We start from the raw sequence: 27,364 nt of genomic DNA on the forward strand, positions 1-27,364 counted from the left end.
AACAGAGTAACACCATGATTTATATTAAAGACGATGAGGCTGTTGTTCATATTTATACTTTATTTTTGTTTCTGAGGCATCGTTTTCTCCTCCAACACTGTAAAAAGTACACGTAAAAAAAGAACTAAACACCTGTACACTGTACATACTTTAAACAGTTTAACTAAACAACAGAATGCAGCCAACACTGAGCAGGTACAGGTTAGTCACTGTTTTATTTACAGTCATCAAACTTTAATGTTGAAGATTTCTGCAGCTTCATGTTCATTAAAGCTCTCTCTCTCTCTCTCTCTCTCTCGCTCTACTGATTTTACAGAAATTAGAGCTGGTTGCTTGTTGATCTGATTGGTTGTTCATCTGGTTGCTCTTATCAATGCTAATACATTTTTAGCATTTCAGTGGAGTGTCATGGCGGACTAAAACTGCGTGATGTCAGCTAGAGGCGTGTCCTCTCAGGCCCAGAGGGACCAACCTCGGCATCGGCCTCCAGGTCATGCCTCCATCCCTCCTCGTCTCCTCTCCCACTACTGCTGCTCCATCAATGCTGGAGAGGTCTGCCTCTGTTGCCCCGCCCACCTTCATCTGCAGCAGGGGTGGCGGAGTCAGGACAACAGGACTAGGCTGTGATTGGCCCGTAGTGGTCTCTGTCTGTACTGTCTCCGTGGTAACTGTGTCCTCAGAGTCAGAATCCAGCCGCAGGAGCCATGGGCTCCCCTGCTCCGAGGCGCCGCCTGGCTCTGAGGCCCCGCCCTGCTCTGAGACTTCGCCCACAGTGCTACTCTCCTCCTGCAGCCCCACCTCAAAGAATTGTTTCCCTGGAAATAGTACCCCCACTTCAGTCTCCTTGTTGGAGTTCTGCTGGTTGAGGAAGACAATCTCGTCGAGGAGCGATGTAAGGCAGTCAGCCCCGCCTCTGATAGACACGCCCACTGAATCCTCTAACCCAAGACCCCGAAAGGAGGACTCGCCAGGACTGACCTGTGGAGTCTGTTGACAGTTCACTGGTGGTGGCTGTGTCACTGGTTGCTGTTGTTGTTGTTGTTGCTGTGACACTGGTTGCTGTTGTTGCTGTGTCACTGGTTGCTGTTGTTGCTGTGTCACTGGTTGCTGTTGTTGTGTCACTGGTTGCTGTTGTTGTTGTGTCACTGGTTGCTGTGGTTGCTGTGACACTGGTTGCTGTTGTTGCTGTGTCACTGGTTGCTGTTGTTGTTGTGACACTGGTTGCTGTTGTTGTTGTTGTTGCTGTGACACTGGTTGCTGTTGTTGCTGTGTCACTGGTTGCTGTTGTTGCTGTGGTTGCTGTGACACTGGTTGCTGTTGTTGCTGTGTCACTGGTTGCTGTTGTTGTGTCACTGGTTGCTGTTGTTGTGTCACTGGTTGCTGTGGTTGCTGTGACACTGGTTGCTGTTGTTGTTGTGACACTGGTTGCTGTTGTTGTTGTGTCACTGGTTGCTGTGACACTGGTTGCTGTTGTTGTTGTGACACTGGTTGCTGTTGTTGCTGTGTCTCTGGTTGCTGTTGTTGTTGTGTCACTGGTTGCTGTTGTTGTTGTGACACTGGTTGCTGTTGTTGCTGTGACACTGGTTGCTGTGTCACTGGTTGCTGTTGTTGTTGTGACACTGGTTGCTGTTGTTGCTGTGTCTCTGGTTGCTGTTGTATCACTAGTTGTTCATGGGTGGTTGGTTGTTGGTCTGTGTTACGGGTCATTAGTTGTTCTTGTTGTTTTGTTGGTTGAACCAGTTGCAGCTGGTTGTTGATGTTTTGAGCTGTAAACAATAAAAACAAAATGAACAGGTTAACTAGTCTGTCATCTGGTTAGTTCAGTAAGCTTTCAATCAACAACTGAGTCAGCCAGCTGCTTAAGAACACAGTTGCCAGATTAGTTATGCTAGTTAGTAAGTTATTATTATTATCAAAATTAAATTATTATCAACATAGTTTCTTTATTTAGTTCAGCTAAATCCATTTGTTAGTGTAGTTAGTTTGTTTCAAAGTTGAGTCAATTTGTTTTTTACAGTAAGTAAATTAGCTAGTTAGTCTGGTTAGTAGGTGGTTTAGTTAATTAGGAAGTTTGGTTGGTTAGTTAGTCTGGTACTTAGCTAGTTAGTTAGTCTGGTTGGTTAGTTAGTTGTTTAGTTAGGTAGTCTGGTTAGTTATCTAGTTAGTTATTTTGGTTAGCAGTTTAATTAGCAAGTCAGCTGCTTTACTCATATTGTGTGCAGTGTGTTGGATAACCTGCTGCTGTAACGCCACAATTTCCCAGTTTGGGATCAATAAAATAATTCTATTCTATTCTATTAATTAGGTTGGTTGGTTGGTTGGTTAAGTCAGTTAAGTTACCCTAAAGTAATGATGTGAAGGGGGCGGAGCTACACTAGGTCTTACCAGTTTGTGGTTGGGGCAGTGAGGTTATGTGGATCTGCTGATTGGTCAGACCTGGGATGCTGAGGGTCACTGAGGCCACGCCTACAAGAAGGAAGTAATCAGGTTTAGCTTCAATATAAAAGCATGTTGAGGGTCAATGAGGCCATGCCTTCAGACATGAATTTGTCAGGTTCCACTTCAAAATAAAAGCATGTTCAAGCAGATAACAGTACCGGCTGAAGCAGACGTCTGCAGCACAGAAGGCCCTGACATCACCGGGGTCATAGTCAGGACTGGTTGCCCCGGCAACAAGGCCCCTGCCAGGGAAAGAACCTCAGTGGGAACTAGAGCCTGAAAGAGCGGCAGCTCTGGAAGGACAAACATAGACGGGAAGTAGACGATAGATCCCATTCTGTTGTTATGATCGTCCAGAATATTCTACAGATCAATAATTAATCAATTAACCAGCAACTAACCTGTTTACCTCCATACATTACAAAACTACCCTACAAAATGTCACATGATTTGATTTCAGTCTCTGTGAACAAACTTTAAATTACACAGGTCATCACGAATTAACCCTCCAACAAAAACATTAACTTACATACGAGTACATTTCATTAACATTTAAGGAAGGTTAAAGGTAACGTTTACCAATTATAAATTTAAAAAACATCAGATTTTTACAAAGTCAGGCGCTGTGATGAACTCGAAACAAAATCTATGAATAATAGAAACGTGTTTGACCCGTCTCTCATCATCACCTTCTTTAACTCAGCTGCTCTGTGTTCATCACTCGTGATACATCGTTAGAAAGTTAAGGTTCTCGTGATCACGACCGTGTAAACCATAGCAACCACAATCTACACATCTGTCAGACCACTGACAAACAAACACGTCTTTGTGATGCATTGTGCCTCATTCACCGCTCTTAAAGGGATACTTCACCCGTTGAAACATGAATCTGTATTGACATTGGGTCATATATGTAGTAGAAATGTGAATTAAAGTGCCTTCTTGGCAGAGAAAAGGCAGAAAGTGTCTTTTTGGCTCATGTGGATGAAATCCCAGAATGCACAGCACCGCAGGCCACTCCCACTAAGGTCCTCTATTTACAGACATATTTAATTCAACACATAAGGCCGTTTCCTTAACTGATTCCGAGATTTCATCCAGAAGGAATTGGCATCTTGAAAATTCCTGGCAGAAAACAGACTCTATGTCTGTGTCCATAGGCAAACAGTGAGAGCACCGACACCACCGGTCCGCCCCAGCTCGAGCCGGCCCTGGCTCCTCGTCCTCACCGCCGCCGACAGGCAGACCTAATGTCTCGGCTGCTGAGTTGGCAGCGGCCGGTGGCGGCCAGCAATATAGCAACATAGCGGCAAGACGGTTGCTGCCGACCGGCTGGTTTTGTGTCTTGGCTGCTGCGGCTAGCCAGCGGCGGCACGTGGCCCCGGGGGCCAGCGGCCGCAGCAGCCAAGACACAGGACCGGCCTGTCGGTAGCAACCGTCTCGCCGCTATATTTATATTTTTTCGCCATTATCAACTTTCTCCATAGAGCCTGTTAGCATAGCCTCCAAGCAATGTGGCGGACATTAAGTTTCGATTCTGGGAGTGAGTTCCCACCCACTGATCTGTGATAGGTCTGTAGCTTCAGTGGTTGAAAATAACGTCTAAAGGTTGACTGTTCTCTTCAGGTCTGAATATTCCAATAGAAAAGGTCCTCAACAAGATTTAAACTAATCACATCCATAAAGATCCATAGACTGATCCAAACTCTCAGCTGTTCTCTGTACTTATTCATGCACTCTGACCTTTCACCTCACTGGACCAATCAGGGCCTTCCATTCACTGTTCCTAGGCTACTGTAGCCAATGAGAGCCTGAGTAGAAACAGGACTTTCTCTCTCTCCCTATCGTGGTCGACATCACACCTGATGACAGCCTCGTGTCTTCACACGCAACGTAAATACCATAAAAAAAAAAAAAATGTATTGAATCATTTTTCAAACTAACGTCTACGTTCAAAATGAATTAAACCTTTAACAGAGATATGCAGCGTTCAATGGATTAACCGCATTGTGCCCAGCTCGTTAAATAATCAACAACATCTCACCCTTCACCATCTTCCTTCTGTGAGTCAGGATGTTTGGGATCGTCCTCGTCCTGTCCTTAACCCCTGATGAATTGTGGGTAACAGTGGGAGCCAGGACAGGTTGATTTTTCAAAAAATGTGTCTGCACAGGTGTAGTTGTGGGCGGGGTCAGCGTGTGAGGAGCCTTGAAAGGCTGCTGCAGGTTGGAGGAAGTTAATATGATGTCATCATCAGTTGATGAGGAAGCCACACCCCCTTCTGTATCTTGAAGATGATTGGCTGCTTTGTCTTTCTTGGACGACTGGTGTTTCCTGAGGATTCCCTGCTGACTTTTACCTGCAGACACAAACACAGGTAACAGCTGCACCTATCAGCTCAACATTCAAAACAAAAAATGTTTACACCTTCTGCAGAAATATTTCAACTCCCCCTCCTCCTCTCCCCTCATTGGCCTCATCGAGTAAGACTCCTCCCCCTCTGCTCCTCACCTGACCCCTGCTGGATCTTCTTCATGTAGGCGTCTCTCTGCTGTCTCAGACAGCTCTTCAGACTTTTCAGTAGTTTCATCTCACACTGCAGCGTCTGAATCTCCCGACAAGCCTGAAACACAACAATCGACTTTAACCCTTCGTCTCCTGAATTTCTGTGACTGAGACTGAAGTCAACAACAGTAAAAGTCGTCGACTAAAATACACCCACCTATCAACTTATTGATAGGTCGTTAAAAAAAACTGTTTGTTAATCAAGTGAGCGTGAGGTAGTCGGGCTGCTCGTTGAATCAATATCACCTAAATTGAAATATTATTATGCTAATTTAACTATGTAATTCTCCAACTGGAGACCTGCTGCACCTCTCCTCGGGCTCACTGGCCTTAGAGTCAGGCGCAAGGATAGCATTTAGCTGTGGGTATGTGTAGCGGCGTAACAGGTTGCCTGATGTGTGGTTGCTCTAGGTTCCTGATGTGTGGTTGCTCTAGGTTCCTGATGTGGGGTTGCTCTAGGTTCCTGATGTGTGGTTGCTCTAGTTTCACAATGTTTTGTTGCTGTGGTTGCTGGTTGTTACCTGTTTTAACAGGTGTGTCCTTGCAGAGTTTTTGTCATTCATCACGGACTGGAGAGCTTTGAAGGCGGTGTTGACTCTTTGATCTTGCAGCAACTTCTTTGCACTCAAAGCGTCTCTGTTGTCAGAAAAAAGATGATGACATGTTGGTTTCGACTCACTCTTCTTTGCTCAAAGGTCCTTGCTCTGATTGGTTGCTTGTTTTATAAAGTGAAGCTGCAGGTGAATACTCATGTATCTTATATCAGTCCTGTCTCTAAAATCAGGTTCTTTTCATTATTTCCTGTCTGTTGTTTTTTTAAAGAATTATTTCAATGTAGAAAATGGAGGACCAAGCCGTTATTCCAGTGATGTCATGGTGACCTCATCTTGAGACAGGAAGTGAATCAGTTCTTACTTTGAGTCCAGGTCCTCCATGATGCTCGACAGACTCCTCTGGGCATCACTCAGCTGACCAATCTCATCCATCATCCCCATGGTGACACTTTGAACATCATGTTCCACCTGAAACAAACATGCAGACGCCATGTTCTTCTCTTTTATTTTTTCATAACATTACATAAAAAAACATCAAAAATCTAATTTAAATCAACTCGTTCACAGTTCATTGCTTTCTGTTTTGATTTGATATATGTGATTATTGATTTAGTATCTGTTTATGGTCCACCTGAGAATCCATCACATTTGTCGTCAAGGCGATGACTTTCTCCTCATCAGACGAGTTGTCTGTCAGCTCATACATCTTGTCCGACTGAAGCCCCGCCTCCTCGATCACCTCCTTGTGTTTACTTCCTGCCAGTGGTGAGAGGGCAGTCAGAGGTCAGTAGGGCAATGTCAGAGGTCAGAGGTTGTAACAGGGAGGTCAGAGGTCAAACCTGTGGGGGGAGCGATGATGCTGAGATAGTGGTCCCTCCTCTTCATCAGCAACCTCTTTATCCCTGTAAGATTTGTTTGTGCAGTCCTCAGCTCTTGGATCGCCTCCATCGCCTGCAGTGACAACACAAACAACACAAACTGACAATCTACTACAAATACATCAACCAACAAATATACTATCAAACAAGTAAACCAATTAACCAAGCAATTATAACCAACCAACAACAAACAAATTATTTGGAAACTCAACAATTTAACAAACCATCCAACAAACTAACCAGTAAACCAAACAACAAACAAGCATACTAACTAATCAATAAACAAACTTACAAATAAAGAAACTAACAACTACCGTAAAATCCGGTGTATAAGACGCACTTTTAATACCTATTTTTATCGTCTTAAAAGTTGGCTGTGTCTTATACACCGGTGCGACCAATATACCAGTATAAAATACTGAAACACGCGCCGTCATTAAAGCGGGTGCAGCAGCCATTAACTGCGACCTGACGTGATTAAAAACCCATCCCCATTCATTGTGTATTGAAATCTGAGCGCACGCTGTGCTGGGAAAGACAGCGACACAGACCAGGCTGGCTGCGCGACTTTTTTCACATCTTTTCTCCCTCACGAGGTCATAATCATGTATTTACAGAAAACAGTGGTATATATTGTTCCATAAATAAACCTTGTGGAGTGCTTTTTGATTGAAAGAATCCTGTATTAAAGTTAAAGAGTGACCAGCGGAGTCAAGCAGCGTGGCTCGCAAGCTCGGAGGCTGTGCCTCACAACTTTCCCTGCAGGCTGAGAGCTCAACTACCGTACTGTAGCTAGTAGGAGCGCAAACTCCCGAAAGTGAAAAAAGACGGAACTAAAAGAACGACACAGCTGCACAGAAAATGCACGTTGTAGACATCGCTGAACACAATATAAATTGTCACGCAGGAAAACAGTTCTTTTACTAACTTATTTTTCTCTTTAAGAGACCTTCAAAACAGGGTGCGTCTTATATACTGGTGCGATTTATATTCCGGATTTTACGGTACCATTCACCAAACTAACCAGCTCTCTAACCATAAAATAAATATAAAATATTTAATGTACCTTTTTCAGGATGTGGATCTTTGGTGTCTTCTCTTCCTGTCCCAATTCTCTCCTCAGATTTTTAAACAGCTTCATCATCTTCACTCTACGCTGCTTCTCCAACATGTTGTGACGTATGTTGTCAGGCTTAATGACAAAGAGAACACATCAAACCATCTTAAACATAATCCGGATTATTCTGTTCTGATATTTAACTTCTGGTAAATGGTCAAGTCTTAATCATACCTGAGATTTGACTGAATCTCTTTCTTCGTCCGTTTCCTCCTCAAAGTCTGACGAGTTCTCCGTCTCCTCAGTTTCCAACGTCTCTGATTGCTGCTTGTCTCCAACAACTGTCCCGGCAGCAACCACCTCAGTCTCCACACACATCATGTCCAGGTCCCTTAGGTTGCTACACGGCTCTGGCTCAGGTCCGGTCCTGTGGGCTGGGGGTTGAGGTGGGGATAGAGAGACCTCTGACCCTTGAGGGTTGGACTGGGATCTACTAGTGGTCTGGATTATGGTATGAGGTTTCTGATGGACTACAACCCCACAAGGGGCCGTTGTCACAGTCTTCACACCCAAGCTTGCCCCCTCACCTTTATCTGGACTGAGGGAGAGAAGATTCACAGAGGCCTTGGGGAGGAGTGGGGAGGAGGCGGCCATCTTGGTTGGGGGAGGGAGCGGGACTTTCACACAGGTGACAATCATTGGTTCCTTTGTGTGGTCAGTGGGGAAGACTTTAAATTTACAAGTCTCCCTTTGAGCCAAGACAGCAGAGGGGGGCTGGGTTGGGGCAGGGAGGAGGGGCAGGGATTGGGGGTCTGAGGTCTGACAGTAAGCAGGCTGGAGGACTGGGGGGGAACAAACAATTGTGGGAGGGGAAAACATGTTGGAGGGGACATGTAAAGGGGTGATGTTTAGTCACATGATCAAAGTTTCAGGTGCTCACAGATACCATCATGATCAAGAACTCTTAGACAAAGACTATTTGACTCCTGATTGGCTTTGGCTGCTCCAAAGAAACTTTACAATTTCTAAATGGATAGGCGACTACAAGGATCGATATCGGCTCTGCTCATCTGTTTTATTAGCTCTATCACTGTAGGCAAACGTTACACTTTGAAAATAATATGTTGATGTTCTGGAGTAACTGAAGACGCTTATCAAGACAGTACAGGAGAAGGAGCACGTTAATCCTCCTGAACCAGGACCTGCCCATCCACCCAAACTGTTTCTGAAGATCCGTCAGATAGGTACGGTGGCCAGTAGGGGTCAAACGCTCAGCAACTGATGAAATGACATACATATAGAAAAACGCGCAGCATATATAGAAATGCTGCACATTCAAAAGCAAATGCAAACTACCACAACAAATGTAAAGGCTGAAACGCGCTGCAAATAGGCAAAACAACTGCATAAGCATCAAACGCGCTGCAAGTACAGAAACGAAACTGAAGTCAAAACACACACAACCAGAAAACAACAGCAAACACAGAAACGCTGCAAGTTAATCCTTAAACGGAAGTGCTCCAGGCCTGTAGGGGCGCTGTGGATCTGTTTATTTAGCCTACGGGATAGAGTAAGAGAGACAGCTAGGAACATAAAGTTATGTTTAGATAGGGAAGTTTTATCGTTGAAGACACAGGATAACTTCAATGTTACTGAAACGCGGAGATAAAGCGAGTCCGACCGGGATTTTGACATCAGGGACGAGAGCCGAGTGTGGGTCCGTGGCTGTAGCCCCGGGATGCCTGGAGCTAGTGCTAGCTCTGGGGCTATGAGCTCCAGCTGCAATTCGTCCCTCTGCACCCACTTTACCAGCCTGACACTTTGAGCTTTCGCCGTCCCCGGTGTCCGGGTTGAACTCGCTACTCATCTCTTTGCTACAGTTTAACATTCTCCCTGTCATCAAACACTGACACTTCACCCACAGAGAGCCCTCTGCCCCGGGCCTGACAAGTTCAAAATCCTGGTGGACTGAAGTCCCGTTCTCAAGCCGGGCAACAGTGCCGGTAGCCGGGCAGCCAACTTAGCAAAGCTACCGCTCAACAAGACCTAATTTCTCAAAGTTGTGTTTGCCCCCCTACATGTTATAAAGTCGTGTTTGCCTATAATAGAAAGTGGGGCATAGCCCCGGCCTGTGGTCTTTAACGCATGTTCAGTAATGATGAAAAGAGACGGCCCACAGTGGTTGCTTCCTGTAGTGAGGTTGGATCGAGGTCGACAAACCACACTAACTTGGCAAACATGTCAGGTGCAGAAAAAAGTCCAAGTTCAGAATCAAAAAGAAAGTTTCTCTCAGACTCACCTTTCTGCACAGAACAGGTCTGGTCCTGGATCTTTTTCTGGTCCTGGATCTTGTTCTTTTCCTGGATCTTGGGGACTGGTCTCAGCTGGCTGAGGGGGACCAGTTGGACAAGTTTCCCGTCAGGTCTGCGGTAGAATTGTAACCCTGATGTGGTCTGAACTGGCTTCAGTATCATCCTCTGACCAGTGGAGGTTGGTGACGGACCCCGAACAGGACCCTGAAGAGGACCCGTGGCTGGGACCATCCACACCTGAGAGACCTTCAGAGCCGGGTTTGGACCTGAAACATACCAGAGGGTCTGAATTTAGACCAGAGGCAAGCAGTGACAGGATCTGAATGTGGACCAGAGACCAGCAAGAACATGAGGATAATGTCATCTTACCTGGTAGATGGGCGGAGCTAGAAGATGCTGCAGGTACCACTGTGACCTGGTTGGTCTTTCCTGTCCTATTTGGGTACAACATCATTGTCACTACCCGAGACCCTGTCCCCTCAAGTGTTGGCTGGTTAGACAAGGCAGCTGATTGGTGGAGGAAGACTGGCAGATGAGACTCTGCGACAGATGTTAGTTTGAGGCGTTAAAACGTGAACAGATTCCCAATAATGCTAAACTACATCACACTAACGAGCTAAAGCTAAAGATCAGTCACAGAAACTCAATGTTGAGTACTCCATCATCGTTAGCTGTCCGTTAGCATGTTATTGATCAGGTCAACCAGTGAGTGTTTGTTAGCATGCTAACAATTAGGTCAACCAGTGAGTGTCCGTTAGCATGCTAACACACACTCACTGGTTGACCTGATCAATAACATGCTAACGGACAGTCACTGACTGACCTGACAGTTAGCATGCTAACAGACACTTACAGTTTGGCCCGATCCAAGTGTTTTCTAATAGGCTGATACGTTTTATATAAACAGGTAAAGCTCACCTGTTGGTGGGGTCTGGATGGAGAGAATTGGGACTGACGGCTGAGGTTTGGGTAGAGGAATGCCGACCACAGGAGAAGAGGAGGAAGCATTATGGTGGGGCGTTCCAGGACTTCGGCTCTGGTGAGGTTCAGCGGAGGAGCCATGCTGCTTCCTGTTTGACCCCACCCGCCCCGTCAAGTAAGCTGCCAATCTGTTCGCAGGATGAAGCGCCCCCATCTGTCCCAACTGGATCTTAGCCAGAGGATAGAGTTTCCCATTCACCTGATGACACACACAGGAAAAAGGTGAACAGGTAAACACACAGGTAAACAAACGGGTAAACAGGTAAACACACAGGTAAACAGATAACCACACAGGTAAACACAAAGATAAACACACATGTAAACACAAAGATAAACACACAGGTAAACAGATAAACACACAGGTAAACAGATAAACACACAGGTAAACACAAAGATAAACACACAGGTAAACAGATAAACACACAGGTAAACACAAAGATAAACACACAGGTAAACAGATAAACACACAGGTAAACACAAAGGTAAACACACAGGTAAACAGATAAACACAAAGATAAACACACAGGTAAACACAAAGATAAACACAGGTAAACAGATAAACACAAAGATAAACACACAGGTAAAAAGGTAAATACAAGCCAACAGGTAAACAGGAAAAGTTAATGACAGATGTGTGAGTGAGATAATCAGTGGGCAGAGTTTGATTAGTTGGGGGGACAGGGGGGCAACAACTCACCTGGACCAGGTGGTCTGTTCCTCCTGGCTGCTTCCTCCTGGTCATCAGGAAGCCAGCAGGTGAGACTCCTGTGAGGAATGGCAGACCCAAACTGATCCTCTTCTTCTTCTCTGATCTCATGTCCTGTTCTTCTCTGTGGTTTGCATCGTGCACCTGGTGATAAGTTGATGCTGCCTTCTCCTCACTGACATCCTTTGTTTGGTCATTTTTGCTAGGCTCCGCCTCTTCCTCCTCCAACGCTCTCTGCCAATCTTCAGGAGGCTCTGCCTCGTCCTCCTCCACCTCTCTCTGCCAGTCTTCACTAGGCTCTTCCTCCTCCACCTCTCTCTGCCAGTCTTCACTAGGCTCCGCCTCTTCCTCCTCCACCTCTCTCTGCCAATCTTCAGGAGGCTCAGCCTCTTCCGCTTCCACCTCTCTCTGCCATTCTTCAGGAGGCTCCGCCTCCCTGAAAACCTGTTTCATGTGTTCCTAATGAGATACAGGTCCATTAGGATCAAATTAGTAAAAAAATCAATCAAATCAAGGGCACTGCTCACATGCTCAGACAGATGTTCTGATTTACGAGCACCTTTACAGGTGTGTGTACCTGCTCAGGTGTGTGTATGCCTGCTCAGGTGTGTGCTGTGTGAGGGGTTATTGTCACCTGCTCAGGTGTGTGCTGTAAGCTCTTAAGGTGAGTTCTTACCTGTTGTTGGTCTGTGTTAGGTGCTTGTTGTGCTGGTTTTTCTGGTTCTGGTATGGAGATGTGGACTCTGTACTGTATGCAGCTGTCAGCCCCGTCCCCCTCAGCAGTCTGGCTGATGGGAGTTATGCGGTACCCCCCAAGGCAGAACGATTGGTTGAGTTGGTCCTGAGCCATTCGCTCACACAGGTGCTTTAACACCATGCTCCTGTCGGCGGCGCTGCCCCACTTACCCTCCGTCAGGATGATCAGACGCTTGGACGGCTTCGGGGTTAACTCGATACAAGAACTAGGAGATTGGACTGAGGAAACAACCTGATCTGGTCCAAGTGCTGCAAGAAACGACGACAATGATGTCACAATGACATCACACTTAAATCTTTGAAATAGCAGCATAAGAAAGCCATTAGTCACACACACACAGCCACTTTATGAAACAGTCCTGTGTCTACCTGCTGAGGATGTGGAGCTCCGAGGGTCCTTCAATTTCACACGTTTCAAACGACCGTCCTTAGATTTTTTGTCCTCAGGTGTGTCCTGGAAGCAAAATAACTTCCGTCAGGTCTCACCTGCCATGACATCTGAGCTCACCTGACCTCAGCCAATCAGGAGCTTACCTTCACTTTTTGGCTCCGCCTCTTCGGGAAATAACCTCTGACCCTGGCACAGCTGCTAACTGTTGTCCTCTCCTGCAGGCAGACAGACAGATCATAGAACAGGAAGTATGAACCTTTATTATGAAAGGCATACAGGAGAAGTTGGGTCTTACTGATGGGCAGGGCCGATGAACTGCTTTAGGGACGTGAATCGGATCTTGATCTGAGTCTCTGCCATCCCTCTTCCACAGAGTACGGACCCGTTCGGCAGGCTGGGAAACCGAGTCCGCCTCCTTCAGAACTACAAGGGGAGAGGTCATGTACAGGTAGACTACAGGTGTCATGATGTGATGTGACTGAAGGTAGACCGCAGGTGTCAACATTAACAGGTGTCAAGATGTCAAGCAATCACAAGTACGAGTCTCTTCAGCTGCTGAATAATAACTACAGCTTTCTTGCTAACTCCGGAGCATCACAACAACAACACTCTTCTTCTCTGAACTCCTGCATGTCACTGTCATTCACAGACTCCACCTACTGGTGTAGATTATGCAGCGCATTTAATTAATAACATGTCAACATTAACTGCTTGAATAATGTTGCAGTTCAGAAAAATACATTAACATTAGCAACTTTGAAGATGAATTCAAAAAGATTATAAACTAAAGAATTTCAAATGACAAGTACAACAAAAATGTGTTTGTGGGGTCCCCAATAACCAAACAATAAACATCAATGTTCTCAATTAACCTGTCACACTCTCCCCCCACTTTACCTCTTAGCCTAAAACCTTTCTGGGCAGTTTTTTTTTTTTATATAACAAACAGGATGACATTATGCCCTTGCAGTGGCAATAAGCTTTAGTTTTGTATTTATTTGCTTTGATTACATAGTTTAAGTTGAGAAGTACATTAACAATAAAAGTGCGCTATACACTACTTTTGAATTCATTATTGGATTTTGCGTATAACAATGCGATTAATCGTGATTAATCACAGGAACTCATGCGATTAACGCGATTAAAACTTTTAATTGTTGCCCAGCCCTACTAATGATACAAAGCTTAATGCAAATGGGTGAAGTATCCCTTTAATGTTTTACATTTGATATTAGCTACATTTTTTATATCAGACAAAAATAATTTAAACTTCAGTGTCTCATCACCTGCTTTGGGTGACATCAGAGCCTGAAGCTCTCTGATTGAATGTTGTAGCTTAAGTAGCAGGTGCAGGAGGTGAACCTACCATAAGCCATCTTCATCCTCCTCCTCCTCCTCTTCCTGTTTCCCTGGTGGGAGGGGCTTGAGTCCGGGTCAAGGTGCTTGAGGAGAACCACCTTCTGTTTGAGGCAGCTGCAGCCCAGCATGCAGGCGGGCCGGCCGCAGTGACTGATCCTGCAGCCATGAGACAAGCTGCAGCACACACAGCCCAGCCGGCAGAACTCATTTAGGCAGGGAGGGGCCTGTCTGCGGACCACCTGCACTGGAGTGGTCGGATTTTCGATGACAAAGCCCTGGGGGGAAACATAGATACCACATACAATCTCAGAACCCACTAGAAGCTCAGGGTCTACCCCGGGATGTACTCCTAGCTCAAACAGGAGGCCCTCTCGAGGGATCCTGACAAGACTTAAAACCCTCTCAGGTCTCACCTTTTGTTGGTAAAGAGTAGCAGCTACACTAAACTCGAAGTTCCTTACCCCACTCCCAGTCTGAGCCCAGACACCCTGCAGAGGAAACTCATTTTGGTCAAATGTTCCACCATTCATTAATTCTTCTTTTGACCACTAACCAGATCTCATGAACTCAGGTGAGGGGTGGGACATATATCTACCTGTTAAAGAGGAGCCTAGCCCTCCTAGTTAGTTCCTTTTTTGTTACAGCATCGGATCTGATGCTGCATCAACATGTCAATCTCACAATCAATTTTATACTCACTGTGAACAAGTGAACTATCTGAACTCTTTGTCTGCTGTGAAGAATTTCTCCTCTGAGAACCATGGTCCCAGACTTGTAGTTTATGACATCATCCTGACCAGCTTACAGCACCTGCTGGAGGTCAGGTGCTGTGTACTGCCATGGCACTTCTTGACAACCTTAGCAACCTCTGACAATGATATGGGTAGTGCTTTCTGTGGACTCCCTCATCAGAGGACGCATTGATTGGGTTCAGGAGTTTCTGAAAGAGTTCTTTAAATAATATCCCTGTCTGCATCAGCAGTTCTACACCCCTAAACTCTAACTCGCCCCCTGCTGAAAAGAGTCTGAGCCAGCTTGCCAGAAAATCCTTGAGGCCAACCACAAGTCCTTTTCCGTAGCCTACCAAAATTCCTACCACCTCAGGCTTTTTTCCTTGCAAGGTTTGAAATCACATCCCTACTGAACACTCTGCACTCCTCTGCAGCTTCCTGAGATCCCTGGAAGCTGCAGAGGAGTACATCTCTAACTATGGACCACTCAGACTCCACATCCACAATCTCCTTTGAGATGAAAGAAACGTTCATCCAGAGGGAGTTGAAGACCTTGTAGACATGGGACTCCACCAGACGCTTACAGTTTCCCCTCACTACATGTTAAGGGTTTACCAGGTCTGTCTGCAGCCTCCCCTGCCACCTGCCACCTGACAGTTCTACTCCTCTCTTCAACGTAAGTGTCTCAGACCAACAGCCGCAGATCTGATGATACGACTCTCAAGTCAATCGTCAGTGTTCTGGAACCAGGGACATTTGTGAACCACCCTGTGCTGAAACTTGGTTTGTTCCAGTAAATCCATAACAAACACACATGTCCATTAACAGAACACCTTGAAGGTTCAGATTGGACAGGTTGTTCCTCCAAATCAACTACTCCAGGGTTATGCATCACTGTGTTCAGAGTCCTTCAGAAGGACCTTGATATGGACCTTCTCCGCAAGGAGCCTCCAAAAGGCTGTGTATTCCAAGCAGCTCTTTGGGCATAAGGTACAAACATAGCCAGAGTCTTGATTTTGCAATGAGGCAAAACAGCAGCGCTCAGCCAGGGGCTCGCAGTAACCCTGCCCTGGCCTCTAGCTCTCCTGGAGTCTGGTTCCAGATCCAGTGCTGTATTTGTATTTTATCCAACTTTACCTGTTTCCTGCCATACAGTTGATGTTCCACATTCGAGAGCAGGTTAGGGATTCCAAAGATCAGAACGCTGAGGTTCAAGGCTCCCTGCAACTGAGCTGCATGACTCTCCCTGTGGGTGGTGGACCGCAGGGAGAGGGTTGTGGCTCAGACTCTAGTATGATCTTACCTTCAGAGTGAACAGTGATGTCAGAGCAACGGCAGCCCTCTCTTCTGTGATTCTGGTTCTGGGTTTTCCTTCCCAGACCCCTCCATCCTCCAGGTCCTTCTGTCTCAGCAGACCCCTTGTCACCACAGGAACGCTATGAGTCTTATTCCCCTGTTCTGGGTCTGAATCCAGTGGAGCCAAGTCTTCTGAGACGACATTGGTAATGCTGGGGTGGATTAGGGTCTGGGACATGGTCCTGGGTTTAAGCTTCCTCCTCTCCTTTACCTTTGATGGCTGTCCTGATGCAAATGGGACTCTCAGAATGTGTCTCTGTTTCTTAGGTTTGTTGATTGGGGCCAAGGGTTCTGATATAGGGGGGGCTGCTGAAGAAAGGGAGGCAGCTGCGGTCGGAACAATGGGCAGTTTGGTGACATGGGTTGACTCAGCTGGACTGGATCCAGATGTAAGAGCAGATTCTGGTCTTGGTTTGTGTGATTTTGGACCTCTCTGCTTGGTGGTTTCTCTCAGGTAGGTTCGGGGCTCCTTTGGAGGGAGTTTGGGTCTCTTGGAGGGGGGAATGAATCCAGATATCAGGTCTGAGGCCACCTGCTTCTTCAGCATGCTGTCAAGGGTCCGGACGTAGCTAGTGCTGGTGGTGGGCAGTTGGTAGACCGGAGGGTCAGACTGCTGCTGAGACAGACTGTCAACTTGCCGATCAATCAGCTTTCCCTCATTCTCCAGGTACTGATCCAACATGTCACTACAGAATGCAGAGAGGTTCTTCTTCTGTGTGTCAGGACCAGGACCAACTGCAGGAGGGAAACATCAACAGGGTCAGAAGTCATGAAAGTCCTGGTTTAGGTTCAGGTTGCAGAATGTTTAAGTTATTTATCAAAGTTTGATTTCTATATCTTTCAAGTGTATCAATATAGATTCTTATCAGTTAAATTAAGTCCTATTTTCAGCTGATAATCTTCACTAAATTAGATCACCTTCAGGTAGTGCAGGAGGGGGTGGAGCCTCTGATGGACTGAACTTCTCTCTCCAGCCTTTAATCTGAGTCACATCTGTTGTTTTTCCTGTCCGGGACACGAACGCACCACAAACACCTGCACAGAGTAACAAAGGTATACTGACCACAGATCAGTTTAATGTTTGAAGCTGATTTATCTCATTAGATAAACACAGGACAGTCTAGAGTCATGGTGGTCTAATGGTATTTAAACCTGGTTCAGATCCAGATGCGGGTACAGACCTGGATTTGAGGGATCCACAGAGAGTCCAGGTGGGGACAGGGGCAGGCGGACCCCCAAGTACTGCAGGTCTATGGCCTGAGTGGGATCCAGCAGGTTCATCTTCAGACCCACTAAAAACAGATTACACCAGGTTACACTTAGGGACAAAACCGATCTAATCCTGGTATCGGATATCGGTCCGATCCTGACACAAATAGCTATATCGGGTATTGGTGACAATAGGCCAATCCGTGGGCAGATCCTCGAGGCGGATCTATACAACTCAGTTCTATGCTATTCTGTGTTTACAGCAGCATGTCCGTGTGCTACGTCCGGCTGTCACGTTAGCAGGCTGTCACATTAGCAGGCTGGGTTATGTCATACCTCTCTCTCACTCTGTGAATTCTTCTTCACTGCCATGTCTCTAACGAAAGACATAAAAAGCCCCAAAATCAACCTTAAAAAAAAAGAATGCTAAAAGAAATGTATGCAACGTACCTTCCTGCAGCACAGGATGGATCACCTGTCTGTGTCTCATCAGTTTCAGGTCTCTCAGGAGGATCTTCTGGAAGGCAGCAATCTTTTTCTCCAAGCTGTCTACTGACAAATAAAACACTTTATTATAAAAGAGACTAACTGGCTGCTAGCACAGATTTTCTGAAAACGAGCGTGTTGTAGGGTGCAGGATGGAATTAGCTTAGCACAAACTTTAGAAACGGTTAAAACAAAAAACTGCTTACATTTAAATTTAACATACAGTAGTGTACATTATTTTAGCTCCTGTTCCTCATTCGTGATACAGTTAGCTTAGCAACAACTAAAAGTTGTTAACTTTAGCATTCTTTAACATCCTACTGAAATAAAAGACCTATAATGATGCCAGACTTTCACCGTTAGCTTCTAGGGCTAACAGTTAGTTCACAGTTTCAGAGAGGTGTGGCGGTGCTTTAGTGTTCATGACATGGCTACTCTGCACATTAGTGAAGAAAACTTTAATGCGGAACCATATAAACGGGTAGAAAAAACAATCAGTCGTACAGAGTTTGCTGACCTCACAGAGTGATGCTACAGAGCCGTAAACGTGACTGTCCCAACTTTTTAAAAACATTTTGCTTCAATCAAATTCAAATTGGGCTAAAAATTCTCCAAAAAAATTTAACTTATCAGTTAGAAATGTTGTCTTTGGGCTGTTTTCATTTAAATATGGAGTTAGCATGTTTTACAACAGCACTTCTTTTATTTAAATTTTACACAACTTGTTCTGAAAATAGGTTACAAGTGAGACATATTTACATTACTTCCTCTGTTGATAGAGCTCAACTAACAGTTCCCCTTACTGCCCGTGAGTATGCTAAGCTAGGCTAACAGTTCCCCTTACTTCCAGTCAGTATGCTAAACTATGCTCAACATGAAGAAGACAGATTAAAGTGATATCTATCCTCTAAATCCAACAAAGAACACAAACAAAGTGTGACTTATATCTGTGAGCTGTTACCGTGCTCAGGTGAGTCCTCCGGTGTCTGCAGGTGACCTTCAGGTGTCTGCAGGTGACCTTCATGTGTTCTCTGAGCCTCAGGGTCTGATACTTTTAAAGAGTCCACAATGTGAAGTTTGAGGGCCTCCTGAAATACAAAATGTATTTTCTGTAAGACTGTTCACTGACACAACAACAATCTCCGAAACTGTTTGAAGATCTATAGAGGTCTATATTGAAACAGTTACTGGGCCTAAACAAGTTAAATTATACCTTACAACCAATAGTTTGATGAGCCGAGCTCAAGATCTGAGGGACACGTGGCGAGAATCTATGCATTTGCAGCTCATAAAAAAACCTCAGTTCACTTAAACCTGAGTTTAACCTCGTGTTAAATGTCAGAGTTAACTTAAACCTGAGTTTAACCTCGTGTTAAATGTCAGTTAACTTAAACCTGAGTGTAACCTTCTGTTAAATGTCAGAGTTAACTTAAACCTGAGTGTAACCTCCTGTTAAATGTCAGAGTTAACTTAAACCTGAGTGTAACCTCCTGTTAAATGTCAGAGTTAACTTAAACCTGAGTGTAACCTTCTGTTAAATGTCAGAGTTAACTTAAACCTGAGTGTAACCTTCTGTTAAATTGTTGTTTTATCTTGTATCTTATTATTGTAGTCCTACTTGGTACTTATTGCTTATTTTATTATCCTAAAACACTGTTTTGACCTGAGCAAACAGGTGGAGGTGTGGGGGACTTCCTGGCTCTGTAAAAACATAGTTCAGCTGTTTAATTAGAAACAGACTTTGTCACTGTGCAGTTTGGTACACGACACAATCTTGCAAAGGGCAGGTTAGAGCTCAGATAGAACACCTCTGTGATGTACCTCTGACAGGTCTCACCTTTGATGTGAAGGAGATAAACAGCTGCTCCTCCACCTCCTCAAGGTTCGCCTGCATGCAGGTGTAGGTGGAGCTGTCTTTCTCCTGATCCGTGTGGGTCCTAGCGACCTTTCGTCGGCGACACTTCTTCCTGCGTTTGCAGGGTTTGTTGGCTTGGACCATCTGCAGCGGCTGAGACGACTCCTGTGGGTCTGTTTCAACTGTGCTTGAAGGCAGGCAGGTTGCAGCCACCGACTCTGAGTTTGAAAACTCCACCCCCAACCCCAGGTCATCGTCCATGGAGAAAAGGTGCACAAGGTCAGCTAGTGATGGCGTGGGTGATAACGGGTCTCCGTCTAAAGAGGAGAAGGTTGGCGACAGTGGCAGCTGGAGTGCGAGGGGGGACAGCTCTGCAGAGAATGGTAGTGACTGTTCGTTTACCTGAAACATCTCAGGGGGCGATGTGGATGGGTCCAAAGACTGTGGTTCAGGGAGGGAGGCAGTCTCTGAAGGCAGCACAGGAGATGGAACAGAGGCTAAAGGAAGAGTGTGTGGCGTGGACTGAAATGTTGTGAATGAAGAGTGGACGTTAGGCTCAGGTGGAGGTAAAACTGTATGCCATTTAAACACTGATTCAGCTGATTCTTCTTCAGGATGAACACATTCATATTCAGAAGTCTGAGAGCTGAGTTCTAAAGTTATAGATACAGGCAGCGAAGGTAATGGTTCAGGAGAACTTGTAGGAGACAATGGCTCAAAGGCAAAAGAAGAACACTCTGGATCAGGAAGCAGACACTCAGACTTCATGGTGGGGGAGGCTGATGGGTGTGAAATCTCAACAGGTAACACCAGGTCAGAGGATGGTGAGGGGATAAGAGAAAAGGAGCTCATGGGGGAAAAAGATGTCAAAGGGGGACAAAGAAGCTCATCTGAGCTGGATAACACAGGTGGACTATCAGCCTGATGTTGGGTGGTGATTTCAGGGTCTGACATAGACATATAATCAGTTCTTTGTCTGTTCGAAGCAGCTGTAGCTTCCTGACCTGATGGACTGGAAGGCCAAGTGCTGGGTTCATCAGGTGAAAGACATTCATCAGCACATGAGGACGTCTGTTTTTTGGACTGAGTTACATCTTTAGGGGGGTCCTTTGAGGAAGCAGGATTCAAAGTCATGGGTTCAGAAGAAGTTTCAGATGGGAGTGCTGGGGGAGGAGAGTCCTGCCTGATCTTTGCTTTTTTACGTTTTGTAGAGTGCTGCTTTAAAAACAGAGCTAGAGCTGGAAGAGGCAGCTGTGCCGGACGTTTGTGTTGTTTAACTTGGTCTTCTGACGGAGCTTCAGGCTTTGGTTGGTCCACAGAAGAGTTCAGTGTGTGCGCTAAGTCCACAGACGAATTCTGTTGGTGCTCTGATTCCACAAAAGAGTTCTGTTGGCGCTCGGAATCCACAGACAAGTTCCGTTGGTGCTCCGAGTCCACAGACAAGTTCCGTTGGTGCTCCGAGTCCACAGACAAGTAGTGGCCCGCTGATGAAGTTGATGAAGCTGATGTAGCAGGACAATCAGTACTGATGTTCAGTGACTTCACAGGGTCTTGCCTCACTTTCCTGGTACTCACAACAGCTCCATCTTTGTTTGCAGCTGATGTTTCACTGTGTGTTCTGACAGGTTTACTGCCCTCTTGTCCATTGTGTTTTAGAGTTGTTGTTTTAGTGTTGGTCCACTCAGTTGTGTGATGGATGTTGTTGTTGCTCAGCTGGTCCAGGTTGCATCTTTGTAGTGAAACGTGAGCCTCACGAATCAGCTCAGAAAATAACTTCTGAGCTGGAGGAGAACTGAAGGAAACCAAACCATGAAACATGAGCCATTATCATGATAAAAAGTAGAACTTGCATAACCTCTGATCAACTCAACACATGAATGTCAACACACTTGAGATCTCCTCCATTTACAGCCAATCACACTAAATCTAGTTCATGTTTAGTGTCGTAACTCAGGTACAACCCACCCTGCAACGCACCTTAGAGCTGCGTACCTGAAAACTATGTGTGGATATAATTTATTCTGTGAGTGTAGTGAAGACAACTGTCCAATCAGAGCTGAGTATGGTTCAGTGCTCATCACTGACTACAACTTAAGCTTCACGCTGTACATGAAACAAAGGCTGTAGCAAAGATCCCCATAACAGTGCACACTGGGAATTTCTGGGTAACTATTAGGACACTGATCCAAACCCATTTAAAACTTAATATACAGGTTAAACATGGAGCTAAAGCTCTGTGCTGACTAAATATCATCAGTTTATACAGTGCTTTATTCAGAAGTCTGCTGAGGGAAATTGAGGAGTTTGTTTCCCTTCTTGTTCTCTCTCTTGACATTTGTAAATAATTAGAAAAGCATGACATCTTACCGTGAACTTTCCCCACTGATCTTTGCAGCCGACTGATCTCTGTTTGTAGTCTGCAGGTCACATGACACTGAAGGCATCAAGTTCGCTGCTTTTGAGGTTCTCAGTTTATGGTTTTCCAGTAAAGACTTCAAGCTCTTCTTCACAGGATGCAGCTTGTTTGTTGTTGTGCCTCCATCTTTGCTATAATCTTTTCTAGAGTTCACTTTTAGCTTTGAGATGTCCTCCTTCAGTCCTTTAGCGAACGGGTTACAGTCGACCTTCAGCTGAGCAAAGTGAGAGTTCTGGTACGCTGTGACGGCCATGAACTCAGTCTGAGGGAAAGTGAAGGTGAAGACAGCAGGACCGCTCAGCTTGATGTCTTTAACAGGCTTGTCAGTTTGAAAGATGTGCAAACGGGGCAGGTAGCGGTGCATAGGATGCAGGATGGTGTTACCCTCTTGGTCTGTCAGGTTGTTTGTGAGCTTCAGTTTGTAAAAGGACACTGGGTTCAGCATCCAGTGTTGGCCCGTCGAAGGAGACTCTGGATGGGCAAATGGTGCACTCTTCACCTGAGACTCTGCCTTCCCAGCGACCTGCCAGCTGCTGCCAGTCCACTCATACTGACTGTTATCCAGAGGTTGAATGTCCATGATCAACGTGTACTTCCTGGACGGCTGCAGGCCGGAGATCCGAAAGCGACAATAGGGGAACATCCTGCTTCCTTGTTTGGTCAGAATCATCTCTGTTCTGCATTTAAAGAACTCGTTCCACATGCTGTTGTTGTCCAGAGTCACTCTGATGCCTCTGCAGACACAGGCAGGTGACAGGCTGTCAGGTGAAATGCTATCTGAACCTGCTGGATACTTCAAAGCAGGAAGTCCAACAGTAGCCTTGATGGCTTCCTCTGATGGGTTCATGTAGGGGCTACCCATCATGCCTGCTTCTTCATTCATCAAACAGGTGCTGTGTTTCCCACCTTCATTTCTCCTCCCTGGTTTAAGAGCTGCAAAGCACTCAGGTAGGTGGTCTGCTGCAGGTGTGAACCCCCCTTCCTCACAGAAAACCATTCCTCTCTGCTTCTTAGAAGCCATGGACAGATTCCAGACATCTACAGAGCAGGATCTTCCTGCTTTTTAACCATCTGTGCCCTGGTTCAGCATCCTGTGAAACAAGATGACACACTGTGTTTTCACTTTCTTACAGAATATAAAGCTTCTATTCATGAAGCTCTTTAGGTGAATTGAGTTCAACCCTTTCTGTTGTTAACCTTAAGATTTTAAACTGCAGTGTTATACTGCAGACATTACTTGGTTGATGAAGCGTGTGACCTTCAGTTAAGCTGGGCTTTATGAGCTGATGACACTAGAAGTGGGCGATAGTACTTGAAATTTATATCATGATCATTTTTGTGTGATTTTTGCGTTAACAGTATTATATCACAGTATTACAAAATTAAAAGGAACTGTGCATATAAACACATGAACATGCACCACGACCCTCCTATTCAACTCATCTGTGTGCAGGAGACCAGAGAAAGAGGGTTTATAAGTCTGTGTCTTACATTGTGTTGTAGCTTGTGACTGAATCTGTGTAGTTTTAAGGGTTAGGGTGGAGTTCTGTTTGGCTGCTGATGAAAACATATTTCTCGATACGACTCTATTTCTTGACAGCCATTGCTTTGAGCATAAATCAGGACCTCAGCATGCTTCTTTTAATCATCATGGACTGAAGACAAGCGAGTAATCAGTTAACGACAGACTGAGAGCTGGAGCGGGTTTTAAGCCTCATGACGAATGGTTACATCGCGCCCACCTGTCAATCATATCAGCTACCCCTCTAACTATGGATAACACGTATCGTTTGAAAATCAAAACAAAGCGGTTTTTAAAGGGGGAATAGCAGACAGAATCACTCCCATGATTCTCCGCCAGCCTTGGCATCATCATTTGTTATTGTTTTGATTGAGAGCCCCCTGGTGGCGGATGATTTTACATACTGTGCGTATAAGTGAATTACATGCACTGTGTGCAAAATGGGTGTGCATATGACTTTCGGTGCTTCTGGAGCCGGCCTCAAGAGGCCACTTGACAAACTGCAGGATTTACACTTCTGCATCTGTTTCATTTTTCAACACAGAGGTTGTTGTTTGGCTACAACACATTTTATATAAATATAAAAATTATATCTTTGTCCCCAACTACAGACTTTCATACTATTCCTACTCAGCATGACGTCACATTTAGTATGTAGTACGTTCAGAGATATAGTGAGAAATACCCTAATGTTTACTTTATTGGACAGATTTGTATAAGATGGGAGCCCAGAATGCACTGCAGCTCTCAGCCTATCCAATGCCAGAGCTCACCAGTCAGCCAACGAGACAGGTACAAATAAAGGCAACCTTACTGTGACATATTTTATATGTTGTTAATTATATTAATATAACTACTTTGCTGTATTAGTAATACAATTTTGTTGTTGAATTGTTTTTATGCATCAATGATCATGCTAGCTTCCGGAGCCATGACCCATTGTTTAGTAAGTTGCTAAAGGTGTGCTGACCGTCGGGTTAGTATCCGTCATGTAACGTCAGTTAGGTTTCATACACAGCCTATGAAGTCTTTTGAGATTGAGTTTAACTAGCTGTGCGTTTAAAATGCAGATTATTAACTGATCAGCAGTGAACAAGCAACATAACAGCCTGACATTGCTACAACTCACCCAGCTAATCCGCTACAACGTACCCAATTTACCCGCTAACCCACAACAAGTCATCCGCTACAATTTACCCACAACAACTCAGCCAGCTTACCCGACAACTCACCCGCTACAATGCACCCAATTTACCCGCTAACCCTATACAATTCAGCTGCTGCAACTCACCCGCTAAAACGTACCTAGCTAACGGCTACAATTCCCCAAACAACCAGCTACTACTCACCCAACCAACCCGCTACAACTCACCCAACTAACCTGCTACAACTCGGCCAGCTAACCCGCTACAACTCACCCAGCTAACCTGCTTTAATAACTCACCCAACCAACCCGTTACAACTCACCCAGCTAACCCGCTACAACTCACCCAGCTAACCTGCTTTAATAACTCACCCAACTAACCTGTTACAACTCACCCAACCAACCTGCTACAACTCACCCAACCAACCTGCTACAACTCACCCAACCAACCTGTTACAACTCACCCAACCAACCTGTTACAACTCACCCAACCAACCTGTTACAACTCACCCAGCTAACCTGCTACAACTCACCCAACCAACCCGCTACAACTCACCCAACCAACCCGCTACAACTCACCCAACCAACCCGCTACAACTCACCCAACCAACCTGTTACAACTCACCCAACCAACCTGCTACAACTCACCCAGCTAACCTGCTATAACACACCCAGCTAACCTGCTACAACTCACCCAACCAACCTGCTACAACTCACCCAACCAACCTGTTACAACTCACCCAACCAACCCGCTACAACTCACCCAACCAACCCGCTACAACTCACCCAACCAACCCGTTACAACTCACCCAACCAACCTGCTACAACTCACCCAGCTAACCTGCTATAACACACCCAAACAACCCGCTACAACTCACCCAGCTAACCTGCTATAACTCACCTGCAACAACTCAGCCAGCTTACCCAACAACTCACCCGCTACAACGCACCCAATTTACACGCTAACCCAATACAATCTAGCCGCTGCAACTCACCCACTAAAACTTACCTAGCTAACGGCTACAATTCCCCAACCAACCCGTTACAACTCACCCAGCTAACCCGCTACAACTCGGCCAGCTAACCTGCTATAACACACCCGCTACAACTCCTTCCATTTCGATCTGCAAAGTCCTTTTGCATCTTTAAGAAAAAGACCCAGCTCTTTCATGAATACCTACGACCTTAATATTATTCATGACGATAGTGATGATGATGGTTTTGTTTGATAATAATGATTTTAGGATGATTTTGATGCTGATTAGAACTCTCAAGAACATCTGTCGATGTTGTCTTTGCATTGCCTGTCATCACCTGTGTGTCCGAACGGCTTTTCATTTGCATTTACTGATGTTTTCTTCCTCCTTTCTAGATCTTTGCTTGTGTTGTACTTACTCTCTGATGTAGGCTACATTGCTTTGGATAAAAGCGTCTGCAAAACGAAATGCAGAAACTCACCTGTACAACTCACCCAGCTAACTCACTACAACTACTAATCAGACAGAGCTTAGCTCAGTCCAATTGGCATCCTTTACTGAAGTTATATACTGACTCTGTGATTTTACTGACTTAATCACAATTTTCCCTCCTTGAGTATACTCTTAACCTGAGCCTCATGTCATCATGTAGCCGCCATGTGTTAACTGAACATGAGAAACATGTCAGAAACATGGAGAAGGAGAAACACATGAGGAACATTGATGTGTAACCATCACTAAGATGAATGATGAGCTTCATATTAACCTCCGGATGCTTTATATGAAGATTAATGTGATGTCACATGAAGCTAGCAGTAGGCCTCGTGCTCAGCCATAATGGATTCCATGAAACCTGAACCTCACGCTCGGTTCTTCCTGACACACCGGGCCACGCGCTCTCTTTACCTTCAGCTGGTCGAACACGTCGGTTGTTCGCCGATGCGACGTTAATCCGAGCGTTAGTGTCTGTGTGTCCGTCGACTACACATCGTCGACATCATGGATCTTTGCTTAGAGAGGAAAAACTGCATGCGGTGTCCTGCGCTGTGACGTCACCACCCGTCTTCCTACTGCGCAGCCTCCGACGCCATCTTGCAGTCGCCACCTGGTTCAAAAGTGTCCCGGAGGCATCACCACCGACACCGGAGGACCTGCAGTGCGGTATGATCTCAGGAGCAGCAGGAAGGAACATAATGTGACGGAGGACAATATTGGTATTGACGTTAAACAGACAGACAGACAGACACCGGGACCGGGGACGTTAACCTTAAACAGACAGACAGACACCGGGACCGGGGACGTTAACCTTAAACAGACAGACAGACACCGGGACCGGGGACGTTAACCTTAAACAGACAGACAGACACCGGGGCCGGGGACGTTAACGTTAGTAGAGCTGTTATCATGAGGATGTTTTGTGCGGTAAATCGGGCTGTTTCCGTGTCACGGCTCGGTATGGACCGGGACTGATGGCGGACTCCTTCCCCGGTGATTAACAGTTTAGTTTCCGGGGGTTCGTGAGACAGCAGCCCGTCGGTCACATGCCGGTGATGATGTTTAAATAACGGTACATTTAACGTTTTAAACACTTAAACCAACTGAACGAAGAAGCTCCGTGACCACTAACAGGATATGAGCTTTACAGGGAGATAATGGCTGTGTCCGAAATC

The 27,364-nt window shown here is 45.6% G+C and overlaps 1 protein-coding gene across 1 annotated transcript; it reads right to left on the reverse strand.

Moving 5' to 3' along the window:
- Positions 1-42: 42 nt before the first annotated feature.
- On the reverse strand, positions 43-26,745 carry mgaa (MAX dimerization protein MGA a). Its single transcript, XM_061063741.1, has 28 exons — positions 26,601-26,745; positions 22,003-23,142; positions 19,618-21,427; positions 18,742-18,868; positions 17,745-17,843; positions 17,267-17,377; positions 17,004-17,120; positions 16,033-16,820; positions 14,006-14,273; positions 12,935-13,062; positions 12,783-12,854; positions 12,618-12,702; positions 12,169-12,497; positions 11,484-11,951; positions 10,724-10,985; positions 10,175-10,345; positions 9,793-10,071; positions 7,728-8,335; positions 7,503-7,628; positions 6,398-6,509; positions 6,190-6,314; positions 5,920-6,026; positions 5,526-5,640; positions 4,951-5,062; positions 2,598-4,798; positions 2,386-2,466; positions 1,558-1,766; positions 43-1,044 (listed from the first exon to the last, which is right to left on the reverse strand). Exons 2-25 carry the CDS (start codon positions 23,070-23,072, stop codon positions 4,461-4,463), a joined length of 7,827 nt encoding a protein of 2,608 aa, XP_060919724.1. The 5' UTR covers positions 23,073-23,142; positions 26,601-26,745; the 3' UTR covers positions 43-1,044; positions 1,558-1,766; positions 2,386-2,466; positions 2,598-4,460.
- Between the last annotated feature and the right edge of the window lie 619 nt (positions 26,746-27,364).

The sequence above is a fragment of the Labrus mixtus genome, chromosome 18 (assembly GCF_963584025.1).
Source record: "Labrus mixtus chromosome 18, fLabMix1.1, whole genome shotgun sequence".
NCBI lineage: Eukaryota > Metazoa > Chordata > Actinopteri > Labriformes > Labridae > Labrus > Labrus mixtus.